Raw genomic sequence first — 14,922 nt, forward strand, 5'->3', positions numbered from 1 at the left:
TCGTTAGTATCGAATGGTAGGGTGATGATGCAGTTGGTGATGCCATGAAAGGAGCGTTATTATGTAGAAAAGAGTGGCATGTGTAGATGCAAGTACCTCAACAGTATCACGATCAGTAATTAACTCTTGAGGGTGAAAATTGAACACTACGTCATGAATACCGACGGATGAAAGTAGATTGTAGGATAACCAAGTCGTTCGTAATGCCTACAATACAGGTGTTATTGAGTAAAGAAGGATAACATATGTAAATGTAAGTGCTTCAGCAGTAAAACGACGAAGCATGAAGTATTGCAGGCGCGAAGTACTCCGTATGGAAACCTCAGTGAATTGCATGGTTAGAAGCGGTCAAAGCTTGACATGTATAAACCCTACCAACACATCTGTTGGCAGTGGGAGAGAGGCGGTGGAGTTTTGAGAGAGAGAGAGTGATGTGACATAAAATATAGAAATTATACTTCACATCACAGACTGTGGACAGTGAATGTCGTGAATTTTTGGCACAGTGTACATCGGCGCATGTTCAATGTGGTAGAAATCTCCATGAAAACTGAACGTGCTAGTGAGAAAAAAGCGTATGACACAAAGCTATCGTATGGTAAAAGATTAATAAGTGTTTAGTAGGTATTAAGGGTGTAAAGCTGATCAGATAGAGAAAAGGCATTATTTTTGCTGTGAATAATTTCCTGTAACGTTTTGACACAATGTACATCGGCGCATATCTATTAGGGTCGATCTTACAAATACGGCTACAGTAAGTGATACGGAAAAGGCAGTTCTTGATAGAATGGAAGTGTACCAAGTATACGGCGAACATGATATATGTAGGGGTGTTGACAGTGAGACACAATCTGGAAGGAACCGAAAACAGGCACGGAAACGATTGTGAATTAATTACTCGGAGCAAATTTTTATGACGGTTTAACACATCTAAATCGTTTTGATCGATCACGCTATGCAAGAGATACTGTGAATCATAGGGAGCTTCGTCGCACGACAAATGTAGTACTGAATAGTCTCAATGGCATGTAAGGTACCCAGAGAAAATCAGACGCGGATATGACAAACCAAGAACGGAGTCAACTTTTTGACGCACGATTTGTTCACTCCTATTAGTATATAGTAGAGATTCGTCGATCTCCAGACGCATTTCTTCCGAAGCTGGACTTTATTGATTTGTGGACGGCTTTATACGAGTCTGCTGAATGACTGAGGTCGTCGAGTGGAGGATTAGTCATTCCCACCTCAGCGTTAACCGATAGTTAAGCCCCCCATTTCATCAGTGTACACCAGCTATGTACGACGTGTGCACAAGCCGTGCTAAAGTCGGGAGTAGAGAGATCAATAAGAACATCTTCAACCCCGAGTTTCTTGACGCACCCACAGGTAACTAGTCCCCATGTCTTTGAGTATCCATTCGGCAGTGCGTCGAGGGCAAGGTAACGGCATGGACTTGCGCATTGACCATAGTCCTGCTCAGAGAGAAGTGTATATTAACATTCTTTCGGTCATCGTCATCCAGAGTGTTGTCAGAACCCCTCCGACTGTATGCTGCTGAAATCTCCTCTAGTACTACAGATAAATCCATCACTATGTAATCTACCAGCGGCTTCGTTAGGTAAGCGATACTACTAGTGGGTGCGCTGATCGATTTGTATCTAGTAGAGTCCGACCCTGTTTGGGTTTGGCCGGGTTCGCAGAGTCTGCGTCTGGATCGGGGAGCTCGTCCTGGAATGTTGCGGGTCCTTCCTCTGAGCTCTACACGACAACGCCCTGGACGCTGTATGAGGTTAATGCTATGCTCACCGAAGCATACAATAGGCTGCTGGATGCTATTCAGAATCCTGATGCTCCTCGGTATAAGAATATATGTAGGAAGTGTGTTATGTCGTAGTATCCGAGTGATGGTTACTATCTAGGCATACAACAGGCACGCCAAGTCCTGTCTGCCAGTCGCGATATGTGTCGTGGTAGCTTAGACTGCCTAAACGGCGTTGAGTCACTCACAGATCATCATGTCACGATTCATCCATCGTGGGAACTTTCTCCTTCTTCTCCCTCCCCATCGTTATTACCTATTTCTCGTGATCTAACTGAACCATCATTACCTAATAGCCCGCTTGGTGTCTGTGACATTTTTTGTTTGCTGACTTCAGCATTGTGCGACGACGACGCTTCACGAAAGTGCTCTGGTAAAGTCGGACCATTCTTTGGGGACTACCATTGTTGTATTATTCGGACATGTTTACCAGGAGAGATGATAATCTCGATCATCCCACAACGAGTTCCGTACCTGGCCAGAATAGTCGCCAGAATAGCTAGAAGGAAGAATTATGATGCTCCTACTGGAGTATGGAAGAACCCTTATGGTTTCGTAAGTACTATTTATGTTGAGAAACGTCGTGTCTATGGTCCCTTGAGGAAGACTGTCGAAGCTGCTTCCCGTGATAGGGAGGCCTTACTCAACGTTAAATATAGTATTACCTCTGTTGAAGGCATGAAGGCCTTCGTGAGAGACCTGCATAAACCCAACATGCACGGTGGCGTTGTTGTATATCTTGGTGACAGCAGTGGTATTACGAACTCTCATGCTAACTCCAGCTCCCAACAACCTAGTAGAACATCGAAACATGCCTCAACTAGTCGGAGGAGGTGGAGTAGGATGAACGATGGAAATTATTTTTCTACCAAGTGAGTATATGTATAATTAGTTATGTCACTCATCTCGCTATTTCATAACTGTTCAAAGTGCTACTATTTTTATGCAGAGCTTACGATCATCTGATTCCTCTTCCGGAATATGTAGGATACCCCTCCTAACTATCCGTAACAGTCTCTGCACTGGTTGAAGTTCCTTTAAGGCTACTGCTCATGCACGCATATTTGGCGTCAAATGCCATACCGATTTCCTGCTAGCTTTATCTTGTGTTCTCATCGTGGTAAATCAGGACTTAAGTACGGCCAATAGCCTTACTCCGACCGAACTTAATTTCGCTATATCGCTTGCGAAACTGATTGTAGTCGGAAGGTCTGCGGGGGCCTCGCCTGTACCGGACGCAGAGTTTGATCTTAGGCGTGAAAAGGTGTACCTGGGGTGGCATAAATTTGATGTTTACTAACTTTATATGGTCTTCATCTCCCAGGTGGTGCTCTCCGTAGCACGAACTCTGTCTAGTAGATGTACGCTGTGAATACCCTAGTTCCTTGTGGTGCATGATAAGGCCAGGCTCAGCGGTGAATAGTAGGAGACGAACTAGAACAACTGCGGTCTCTGGGGCCTCTGCACTAACTAGCAGGCAGCCACCGGACAGTGCGAAGCCTGAACTGACTGATTTCCTGCTCAAGAGAGATTATACTGGGGCTGTGGCTGTACTAGAGTTCGAGAAGGCTATTGGTGAAGAGAGGTGTGAGGTTGCTGTAGCGAGTGTTGTGGAGTCATCATGCAGGCCTGCCTCATCACTCTGGTTAGCCTTCTGTTACTTTCATATTGGACAATACACTAAGGCTATCGAGATCTATGATAACATACTTAATGATGGTACTCTGGTGTACTCCAACACTCTCTCCGAGGGATATGATCTATAGATAACGAACTATCACGATCCTCTTACTCAAACATTGAGAGTGCGTCGAAGGCTATGATCATGTTGTGGAAGGCATGTTCCCTGTAGTATTATACTCGTATTACAGTATGCCTGGACTATCTCAGTATTAGGTATGGTGCATGTGAGTATGATGATGCCTATACTATTGCTGAGAGTATTGGGGATTCCACCGACGATGCGGTAGTAGTAACATTATTGAGTATTGCTCGAGTCTTAGTCTTCAGGCTCTAGACCATCTTCGTACAAGGCTCTTACTACACACTGCTCATAAGCTCAATGACGAGGCAGCTATGATGAAGTGGCATCAACGACTTACTAGGAGGGATCCTACCTCTTCAAGCACCAATGACCAGCAGCAGCAGTATCAGCAGCAGTTGACCATAGCGGCAATACAGTTATAAACCAATAATAACAAACTTGTCATCATCATCATCATCATGCACTACTAGGTATCTACGTAACCACTATCAACAGGCTACTGACATCTACAAGAAGCTGGTGGTGGATAACGCTAATAATAAAGCATTGAATGTGTATCAGCATTGTCTCGGATGACCGGTGCTCTAGACATGCCTATGCAGATACCTCGCCCTTTGTTATTATAAGATGGACTTTTTTGATGTTGCCAATGAGATGTTAGAACCGTAATGGTGTTCTGGACCTACTCAGTGTCATCAGTGAGGTATCATAACGATGACTACTACCAGGTATCTAGCCACGTATCCTACCTCCATCACGGCCAATAACCTCAAGGCATGCTGCCAGTATCAACTTTACAATGGTAGTGTGGACAGAAGTACTCTACTACTACTATTGTTACGTTGCTCGAGTAGGTAAAGCAGCCGAGGATGCGTGTAAAGCGTTGAGTGAGCACAGCGCTGACCATGGCGCTAAAGTATATAATCATAATGATATACTCAGGCATAATAGGGTTGTATTCCGTGATGGGGAAGGGGCTCTTGAAGTAAGCAGTATGTGTATCACTGTGTGCAGTATGTGTAGATATTACCACAACTACTAGACATAGTCCCGGAGGCTAGGTTGAATTTGATCATATACCATCTAAGGGACCCTAAGGGAGATCCTCAAGAGGCCCTCAATCTACTCGAGGTAGTGTAGGCAGCTAGAGTGAGTCTATTGTGGTTGTAGGGGGTTATACCTAGCCAACCACGAGAGCATATCCTCAAGGCTGTAGTACATACTGTTATAGGACAGCAACAAGGGGGTCAGACTAATGCTACTGCTTCACTACCTACTTGGATCTATACAGGGTCGAGAGCGTCGTTGCAGACAGCACAACAAGTCTTCAATCTAGTTGGAGCGAGTAGTGATACCCATACCACTCGCTCGCCACTTTTGGCCTCTAGGTGCTTCAGAATGCGATACAATACCAGGACGTCAGTGTATGGCATCCTGCTTATACCTGGGCAAGCAGTTCGAGGACGCTTTGGTGTACTTGAAGAGTATCAAGGCTTATTTCTCTGCTGATGATGATTTCAACTGGAATTATGGTATAGCATGTGGGAGTGTTGGTGACTATAAGGAAGCCCAACAAGCCCTCCTCTCGATACATGACACTCAATATACGTCTGAATTCGGGTAGTATCATTCCTACTATCAGTAACAGTATGTAGCTGATATCTACTCAGTTACCTCTCGTGGGTATGCAGATGTTTCATCATGAATGGTGATCCGACATCAGCCTGGGAGCTGTACTCCCGTCAAGAGGCCTCCCCGTCTACGGAGATCTTCAACCTACTGCAAATGATAGCTAACGACTGCTACAAGCATGGCCACTTCTTTATAGCCTGTAAGGCTTTTGATGTGCTTGAGCGACTCGATCCTGATCCCGAATTCTGGGATGGTAAAAGAGGCTCCGCAGTAGGAGTCTTCCAGTTGGTTATAGCCGGCATGGCCCCAGCCGAACAACTACAGCAGGTAGTAGGACCTTTCGTTGTGGCCGCTTTGGTAGTAGTAGGTGTTGATCAGGTGGTTGATCTACTACGAGGTACTAGAGTGCATCAAATACCACAAGTCGAGTACATCATAAATAGAGTCTTCAAGAAGTGGGCTGGCGAGAATGGTGTCTATCTTGAGTAGTTAGTGTAGTCATGGACTCAATCATGCTCGCTGATTCATCATCATCATTGTTATCAATGCCTCTCACGGTGTTGTGTCGTCAGTCATAGTGTGTCGGTAATAGGACAGTGGTTGGTGTGTTGTTATAATTATGTATACATATCTTCACCCCGACAACGCCATGGTCAGTATCCAACCCTAACTATAGCTGCATATAAGCCCGGCTGCTCCCACTCTAACAATGCTGGACTGCCTGCCCATGCCATTACTACTCCTGGACAGCTAGGAGCCTCCTCTTATAGAGGTCAGCGCTCCACACTATTTGATCATAGACCTCACTTGACCTACTCCTCCTGTAGCATTATCAAGATCAGCAAGTGCTCATCGTCGTATCAATAGTATCAACATCCGGGTCAGCCGACTACCCTCACTACCTCCTGGTATACCCTTGTTCGGTCTGCACCACATTAAGGTTCATTTCGCAGTCCGCAACGAGCCATCTTCATGTGCAAGTCGTCGTCTAAAAAGAGGTTGGGGTTGAGCTCTACCGAGAGTCAGACCGCGGGAGGTATTGCTGTTATGCACGACAGTATTTGGGAGGTAAGGCCATCATGGTGGCAGCCTTCTCCCGCCGCCGCCGCCGCCGGCCTGTATCGTGATGCTATTAGAGTAGGAGGGAAGCTGACCTTGATGATGACGGCAGCAGTGAGCATATCCATGATCCATCCATGATCCGGATAGAATGGGAGGTTGAGGAGGAATCGTTCCACTCCAATTGTAGATATATACGTACTGTCACCCACAGGGCTCACTCGTACAGGAATTGGCATTGCACGAGTCGTCGGAAGGTGTGAAGAATAGACTATCACCGTCAAGATGTGGGAGACAGCATAACTCAACATATGCCGCATCAACGTCATCTGCATACGAGAATGCTCTGGCATCAGCTCAGCTGCTCCTCCATCCATTACTCATCCACTGTCCTTCAACTGGATAGAGGATCGACCCGAAGTGAGTTCTCTTCGGATGCTGCTGCCTTCATATGGGCAATGACGAGCGTGCAGCAGGAAGCATGTTAAGAGTACATTGCAAGGCATCAGGGTTCTGTCGTGGCGATTATAGCCTTTATGGTGTTGGTGTGGGACGGCGTGACAGAGGACGGCCTGACAGGTTTCTTGATACAGCTTGCTATGGATTATTCCGACACTGAGAACGATACATATTGTCGCTGAGCGAGTCCTATCAACGACGATTTCTGATAGCAATGAAGTGAAGGTGAACCCGTTAGATATCGAGGAGAAGTTGAACTCAGTGGCCGCGTTGTCTCTCTCAGCAAGTGTGAACTTGAGATAGCAGTCAATGGCAAGGCCATTAAAGACGCTCGTGTGGTGTGGGATGGTTGCGGATTGATTCCAGCAGCTGCTGATATGATAGATGATGAGTATTGTAGCGTTAATGGTGATGCTGATGATAATGACGAGTCTGTGTTAAGACTACAGTTTGATGAAGGCATCGTTATGATGGAATATGCATGTGTTTTACCTCAACAAGGTTGCATCTATTTACCATGCCTTGGGAAAGGCGAAAGATACCAACCTTCAACTAAACACTGCGATAGCATTATTGGAGTCACTCTCCTTGGGAAAGTGTTGCAGCTTTCCAATCTACTATGATGGCTCTTATCTGGCTCGTCTCCATGTGGCCGCTCGTCATGTTGTCCATGATGGCCCTTGGGCCTGTCGCCTATCAGATGAGCTTCGTGCTCGCTGTGCATGCCTCTTAGCGTGCAATCCAAGGCAACTGATCCCGGAAGATACCAAATGCCCGTGCACTATCGAAGCGATGGTTGATCAAGTGAAGAGTCAATAGCTCGCACAGTGACTTGTGAGGACTTAGCGGTGGCGGAGAGACGGCTCTTGGACCTTCTCGAGAGGGTACGCTAGCGGTGCCGATGAGTGCGTTCAAATAAAACTGACATGAATATGGAACACGCATTACTAATACTTTTCAGCATTTAGGGAAAAGTTGTGTTCACCGTCGTTATTCGGATAGAGCGGGTAACCTCTAGAAGTTAACCGGGTAACCTCTAGCAAAATCTAATGGCACATTCATAATTTTGCTCTTCCAAAACACTCGAAGTTGATTTGAAGAGTGAGTGGCCGTTAAAGAGAGTTATCGAAGGGATCACTGGGTTCAAATTGACTTTCCCGATATCCCAGGTGACGACTGTCTCAGTCTCATAGCGACATTCAGGCGAGCAGAGCCTTCCCGGCCAGACTACTGCCCTCGCATAACTGGACACCGCAGCAAATCGAACTATAACTCATCAACTCGACTCGAAGGAGATAATAAGGAAACAATATCACATTTATAGCACTACTACTCAAATTAGATAATCAAACTGGACGAGACATAGCGAATGCTTTATAAACTACATCGAGCCTCCTCTTGAGCAACTGAAAGGCCTGTAAGACAATAACTGTGGCAATAATATAGCAAGTTGTACTACTCTAGTGTTCTGTGGGACGAGCATTACCAAACCTACGAGGCAATCGAGCAGACTCTGCCGTTTTATCCTGTCCGGAGCCTCTAAAAATCACTAGATATTGAGATTGTATGTCGAGTCCCTACCGATAAGATAAGAGTTAGGGAGTAGTTCTAGCCGCAATCTAGTGAAGACCGGTGATTCCAGGAGATGCACTAATTGATCCAGTTGCAGCAGAGACTCTGTATCACCATCGCCATTGTCCGCATGAGCTGTTGACTGGGTAGGGTTGCCTACGAGGACGGAAAGGCTATGCATACATAGTCACTCGATTCCTACAGCCATCCAAGCCCTTGCGGACACTCCATGGCACAGCAGAGCCAATAGAGACTTGGTCATCAGCAATCATACCGACGAATTTACAGGCCAGGTCATATCTCCCCGCCCATAAGCAAAACGACAAGGCACTGGGAGGATTACTCATCCAGGGCACCTCGTTAGCATACATAGTTATTCGAGCTGGGGACTAATGAGGCCTACGAGTATTTTGATAAACAGAGGCAACTCTTTCTTATCCCAATCAGTTGTGTTCATAGCTAGATCAGTGATCTGCTGCCAAGTGATGGTTAGGGCCCGCTCCGTGTTAGCATCTCTACGTAGAATGTCACGAAGGGTGTTCGTCTCCGGCGCTGTAGACATACATAGTGTTTGAAGATGGAGTGGACAGTACCAGTGAGTAATATCCAATTGAAGAGGTACACAGCAACACTCTTGAACTCTGAATCTTCCTCATCTTGCTGTAAGTTGCGAGCAATATGACGATAAAAACGTTCCACGTCCACATGACAGCATAGATGGCGAATTATGAGTCTGTATCTGTGATAACTCTACCGAGCAGGAGCAACAGCAGCAGCAATGAGTTGATAGACACCTCAGGGCCAATGACTGCAGCCTCTGATGATGATGATGCTGACGGTTGTTGTTGTTGTTGTTGTTATGCTGCTGCACATCTACACCATCCTCCTCAGATCCAGTCGTGGTGGGATGATTGCCAGTGCCGCCGCCGCCGCCGTGCAAAGCATCCTCATCTACATCATCGGCAAGCGACACTGATTGTCTATTGGTCCTTAATAACTCCAATAAGCGAGCACAAACCAATGGGAAATACCTGATCCCAAAGATACCACCCTCCATGGTTACCACATAACAATCGTACTCATCATCTCTAGGTAAGGAGGATATCCTACTAAGGACCTGTAATGCTGCTATGCAGACCTCTGAGCTAGGATGTTGTAAGGTAGCAAAGACCGAGTCCAACAGGCTGGGGCGGCGGCGGCGTCCACGTTGTGATGACGATTCTGAATCTAGCCGGGATAGGATTCGACTACCCCCCATTACAATGCTTTATACCTGCATCTGGTTGATTACACTCTACTTCCCTGAGCATCTGTTGTGGACTTTGCTCGAGTAGTAGGGAAACCCACTGAAGGCAGCAGGCACCTGAGTAGTAAATCCCAACAAGTAGTAATGATAACCTACGTGTAACAGTCTGGTCAAGAGGGCCTGATAGATACCGGCATACGACGCTGATGACCCTATCGTCACTGAGATGGTTGTGACAGTTATAGCAGTGATGGTGGTAGTCGTCGTGATCCTTACGAAGGGGACTGCTCCTGTGTAGGGTCCTTGCCTATAGCCTCCACAGCACTAAGGAGGACTGTATGAGCCTCAACTGCCTTACGTGATACCTCAGCTTGACGTGCATCGACACAGCTCAGTATCTGAGAAGTGAGATATGGAAAGACTATGCAGAGAGGGTAGGATGACCCCATCGAGGAGTAGTGGTAGGAGGGCTCTCAGGTTAGCTGCTGCATTGGCATCCATGGTCATACGAGGAGTGTCGTATTCTTCTTCGGGCATCGATAGTAACTGTGAGGACATGTAGCACGCACTGAGAGGATAGCGCATACCGCTGCTTCGGTCGGTAGGCTGGGCAGGAGTAGACCAGGAGTGTTGAGGAAAGCCAATAGCCAGTTCATGGCTGTTAATCGGCTCAAAGGTTCCGTGGAGGAACAGTTGGACACCACCGTCGATACCTACAATAACAGCATCTTGTGATGGAGGGTGGAGGTGGCCTCACGCTCTTGGCTACAATGGCTCTAAGCTTAGTTAGGGGAGGCATAGGGGGTTTGCCATCGCCCATCTTAGTCAGTACTGTCGTAGACGACGTGGACGTCAAATCATCTAGGAGCTCACCAAGGACCTACAATACCAAAGCTGCCTCCTTTGATTATTGTCAGAATTATTATCACTTGGTCGGCGGTGTGACGTAGGTCCCCACGAGAGGGATCACGTTGGAGATAGAAGAGTGTGCCGAGGAAGAGGGGTAGATGGAGCAATAGTAGATCCCTAGTAGTCGGCAATGAATGCAGGACCTGCTACTAAGAGTAGTAAAGATGATGACTAGTAGTAGTAAGAACTGACTGATATCCAGGACATAGCCAACTGCTTGATAAAGGGGTTCACTACGCGGAGATGAGCTGCTATACGCCCAATAAAGGCACCCAAATCAAAGAGACCTGATTGGTAGTGTAACAAGGTCTTGCCAGAGGACGGAGTACCATGAGGATCTTGCTGATCAGTAGTCGAGGTCGATGGTAGATGCATCAAACGGTGACCTTGCGGGTCCTCGGGGAGGGCCGGGGACTGTGGTGTTGTTACGATATTAATGTCACAGTTGTTGGTTGTCCCAGGCAGGGGATCACAGCTTGTTGAGGTGACAGAGCCCTCAGGCAGATACGAAGATTCATAGAGCTCAGGCGAATGGGATGTAGTAATAGGGGATGAGGGTAGTAACTGATGGTAAGGGCGGTAGTAATAGCATCTGCTACAATGATAATCATGATCATGTACCTCCTCCTTCTCCTGTTGGGTTGTTGGAAGGTCCCGTATGATAAAGGGCTTATTGCTAACATCGGAGACTATGTCCTTGAGAAGCCTATCCAAGTACTGGGCACCGGACTTAACCTCCTGGTCTACATCAGCCACCAGTCTGCATACTCCATCCAATGCCTGCCATCGACGATAGTCGCCTTGATACCCCCTAGGGCAGCAGCAACAACAACAACCCACCAGACACATCCTCCGCCCTTTGAGCAACAAGCCTCTAGCGACTTTGCTTATATTAAACATAGCCTCACAGGCATAGTATCGGCATCTATTATCATCATCATCGAATAAATACAATACCTATTAACAGTGTGTTGATTACAGTATTACAGGCTAACTACTACCGGTGCCATGATGGTATCGAGGAATGGGTCGAGATTCCTATTCTCAAGTGCAATAGCAACACTAGCCAGTCCTAATAGTCCTCCTTTACGTGCGTTCGGATAGGGTGACTTAGTGAAGTTGGTGGAGGTGAGGACCTGATAGTGGTCGGGTAGGGGAGGGGGGGGGGACAGGAGACATATTCACTGATACAGTACTACTACCGTTATAATAGATACTATAGTTGCTGTTGTTGCAGCGTGCTCTTGACCGTAGTGATCCCTCTGCTGCAAAGCCTGCTTGATACGTGATTCCACCTCATGTGCTGCTATACTCCTCTTTTCATAGCTCCTATCACTCAATGCTCGAGAGGCACCTACATTGTAGTCATCATTATCCAGTAGCCCCTCATATTGATGCCTATCTACTCTGGCCTAATATACTAGCTATGTCCAACTGTGGGAAGTGATGGTTGGTCGCCGTAGTATCGGTGATCGGCGAATGAGACGATGTGCTTCCAGGCCTAGATGACGAGGCCTGAGCTTCTTCTGCCCCTGGCTTGCCAGGCTGAGCCTGGTATGGTATACTAGTGGGATGGGTATCCAAGGATCCAAGGACATCCCCGACTGAAGGACACGAGCTAGATACGACTAGATGCAGGTGAAGATAGTACGTCCTCTCATAGGCTCTAATAGGGAGCTATAGGCCAGACAAAGACTATTATCGATTAGCCTGATGATGACGATGAGTAATTAACCCGGACTCAACACAACGGGATGAATATGGCTATAGGAAATAATGGCAACAGGAAGGGTGAAGATTGGTGTATTATAGTGATCAGATAAGGGGACCAGATGAGGAGGAGCCTGTGTTAAATGGATGCGGTGAACCATCGTATACTGTAGTGGTCCTCCTCCAGCCGTGCACTGGATCATAAGTCTCTGTTGTTACCGTAGCAGAGGACGAGGTAGACCACGTATGGTTACGGGAAGTGTTCCAACCATAATCATCCTCATCATCATACCAAAGGCCACCGTACTGAAGAGGAGGAGGATTGACCGAAGGCATTGGGGTGATACTAGCAGTACCTCATCACTATGTTGCCCACCACGACTATGTCCTCCGACTGTACCCTCACCGTGGTTGATAAGGGACTGCCCCCAGGAGCCTCCCCCTAGGTTGATGCCTAGCTCCCTCTGTAGCTGCTTAGGGCTCTTCCTTTGCTTGTCGTTCTCGTACATACCATACATGAGAGCAGCAATGAGCCCAAAGTAACTACAACAAATCCTAAAACACTGTTAGCCGGGGTTAGCCGTACCCTGCTGATATACAGGCCTTCTGAGCATTAGTCATGTTATAGTAGTAGGGTGGCATATCGCCAGTACCGAAGAAGCGTTGATACCTGATGATAGAGTTGATATCGAGAGATAGATGGATGAGTATGCTACGTTGTATAGGCACCACCAAGGAAAACGAGATACATGATCGGTGAGCAATATGGCGTAAAGTATATCATACTGCCGCATATACCCAGACCTATCATGGGAGTAGTGAGTAAGAAGACTCTGATTAAGAAGACTCTGATTAGGACACTGATTAGGACCTGCAGGTAGGAACCACTTGTTGAGGCTACCAGCGACTCGACCACCATCTAGTTGGCCGATAGGTAGGAGATTGAACAGGTTTATCATATACCCGAAGTGGGATAGGGCGAAGGCTAGCTGTGAACCTAAAATGGTCTAGAGTAGGGTCAATGATATGGAGGGGAGCGCAGCAGCAGCACCTGTAGCAGCTCCATAGGCAGCAATAGGGAGAACACCGAGGGAGCCGAGGACAGGGCCTGCTAGAGCTATCAGCGCCTCTTGATATGCTGAGAAGGAGGCTTTCGAAGGGGCGACTAATAGCGTGGTAGATCACCATTAGAAGGGTGTTTACGCATCTCTACTGATGCCCCCATAAAAGGTATGAATACCATAGGCCCCGCAGGTACACCAAGGTTCCGCATCATCAATGCGTGACCAAGCTCGTGGATGAATATCAAACCTACCATACCAGTGCCGAACCTGATATGGATATGATACCTAATGAAAGATGATGAATGCCCTACTGCCATCCAAATACAGCCCCATAGGCCAACGTGGATACACACATGCTAAGCAAGGGCCCAGCCTTAGAGAACTTGAGTACTGGTATAAGAATCTTCAGTCCTTTCAGCTTCATCACAGCATATCCTGCTGCAGATACACCTAGGACCTTAGACCACCAATGACCAGAGGGCTTCCCCCCGTTAGATGGCTGTATGTTGTTGTATTGGGAGGACGAACGATATAGTCTGACCAGCTGTTGCTGCTGCTGACGACCACTAGGATGACCCAGGAACCGGTCAACATCAACCTATAGGGAGTTGGATACTAATGATGATGATGATGCCTCACCTTCCGTAACAATGCAGTACTAGCTCCTAGATAGGGTGTTAGGGCGTTGGATCTTCCAGGTCCCATAGATGTACCTCGCTGATCATTCCATTTTGGAAGGTTGGCACCTATATTGGTACGACAAGGGTAGCATGGTAGCTGGGGACCTACCACGTCGAGTAGAGTACGGTCGGCGGATCAAACAGCGTGCTGCTGCTGCTGATGCGAACACTCGATGAGATATTACAGATGATCCAGTTCTACTAGTGGGGAGGACACATGATTGAAAAACAGGTAGTATCATCCTAGCTACTAAGGCTGGGGCCTCGGCAGACCCATTCCTGCTACTACTAGCACAACACAAGCGTTATGTAATAGTAATACAGCACATCATAGTGCACCATGATGCCGTCATGATGAGCGACTAGCACTAGAGATGGAACAAGTGACTTTGAGTAACACCACTGTGAATAGTGGCTTGCCTAGTCGTTTATGAGGGCACCCCAACCCCTCACCTCAAGAGGCCAGCAGCCTTCCACCCCCTGAAGGTCCATTAGTAACTGTAGAACATACATAGAACTGTGTTATGTACATAACTGTAGAGCAAACATGGGTACAACACACTGTAGAAGATAGGATAGGCTTGATAGGAGTACTTATTGCACTATATCTTATACCTCCTTGACACTGTTCGATTATCAAGTCAAAACGTAGCCGACGAATGGAATAAATGAACCCTCCAGAACCATGCGAGGTTATCTCGTGAGAATCCAGATAGGAAGTCGAGAAAGAGTAGTAGATTTGCCAATGTTCTGCTACTACCTCCTCTCCTCTGCTAGGACGATACCAAGTGAGCAGGCCCGGGGTGCTATCGAGGAAACATAGCAGACTAGACGAGACCCGCCGCTACTTGAAGTATGGTAGTACCGACGGTAGCATCCCCCACGTGCTTCTACAGCAGCAGCAGCAGCCCTTCACAGTTGCCGTTGGACACGAGGCTTGGACAATATCCCCTAGCTGATGACGTAGTGCTAAAGGGGGGTCATCAGGTTATAGTACATCTCAGATA

The 14,922-nt window shown here is 47.2% G+C and overlaps 3 protein-coding genes across 3 annotated transcripts; 1 reads left to right on the forward strand and 2 right to left on the reverse strand.

The window, feature by feature from the left end:
• Positions 1 to 1,295: 1,295 nt before the first annotated feature.
• On the forward strand, positions 1,296 to 5,705 carry Pmar_PMAR000683 (conserved hypothetical protein; the record flags this gene model as incomplete). The annotated part of the gene is made up of 16 exons (XM_002781107.1): positions 1,296 to 1,386; positions 1,701 to 1,871; positions 2,157 to 2,691; positions 3,297 to 3,404; positions 3,447 to 3,538; positions 3,759 to 3,966; positions 4,055 to 4,138; positions 4,187 to 4,249; positions 4,313 to 4,389; positions 4,439 to 4,569; positions 4,608 to 4,715; positions 4,755 to 4,830; positions 4,876 to 4,929; positions 4,973 to 5,204; positions 5,255 to 5,543; positions 5,595 to 5,705. The coding sequence occupies 16 exons, from the start codon at positions 1,296 to 1,298 to the stop codon at positions 5,703 to 5,705; spliced, it is 2,430 nt and encodes an 809-aa protein (XP_002781153.1).
• A 2,375-nt stretch (positions 5,706 to 8,080) lies between these two features.
• On the reverse strand, positions 8,081 to 8,868 carry Pmar_PMAR000684 (hypothetical protein; the record flags this gene model as incomplete). The annotated part of the gene is made up of 5 exons (XM_002781108.1): positions 8,081 to 8,149; positions 8,194 to 8,273; positions 8,316 to 8,462; positions 8,509 to 8,662; positions 8,710 to 8,868. 5 exons carry the CDS (start codon positions 8,866 to 8,868, stop codon positions 8,081 to 8,083), a joined length of 609 nt encoding a protein of 202 aa, XP_002781154.1.
• Positions 8,869 to 9,031: 163 nt separating this feature from the next.
• Pmar_PMAR000685 (hypothetical protein) lies at positions 9,032 to 13,659 on the reverse strand (the record flags this gene model as incomplete). Its single annotated transcript, XM_002781109.1, has 23 exons — positions 9,032 to 9,045; positions 9,144 to 9,337; positions 9,445 to 9,533; positions 9,605 to 9,669; positions 9,709 to 9,773; positions 9,829 to 9,950; positions 9,997 to 10,098; positions 10,140 to 10,265; positions 10,310 to 10,432; positions 10,482 to 10,604; positions 10,654 to 10,748; positions 10,791 to 11,025; positions 11,083 to 11,241; positions 11,302 to 11,418; positions 11,463 to 11,597; positions 11,664 to 11,873; positions 12,528 to 12,714; positions 12,758 to 12,841; positions 12,888 to 12,975; positions 13,043 to 13,168; positions 13,223 to 13,309; positions 13,357 to 13,502; positions 13,547 to 13,659. The coding sequence occupies 23 exons, from the start codon at positions 13,657 to 13,659 to the stop codon at positions 9,032 to 9,034; spliced, it is 2,805 nt and encodes a 934-aa protein (XP_002781155.1).
• Between the last annotated feature and the right edge of the window lie 1,263 nt (positions 13,660 to 14,922).

This window comes from Perkinsus marinus (genome assembly GCF_000006405.1).
Source record: "Perkinsus marinus ATCC 50983 genomic scaffold scf_1104296943560, whole genome shotgun sequence".
In the NCBI taxonomy this organism is placed as follows: domain Eukaryota; phylum Perkinsozoa; order Perkinsida; family Perkinsidae; genus Perkinsus; species Perkinsus marinus.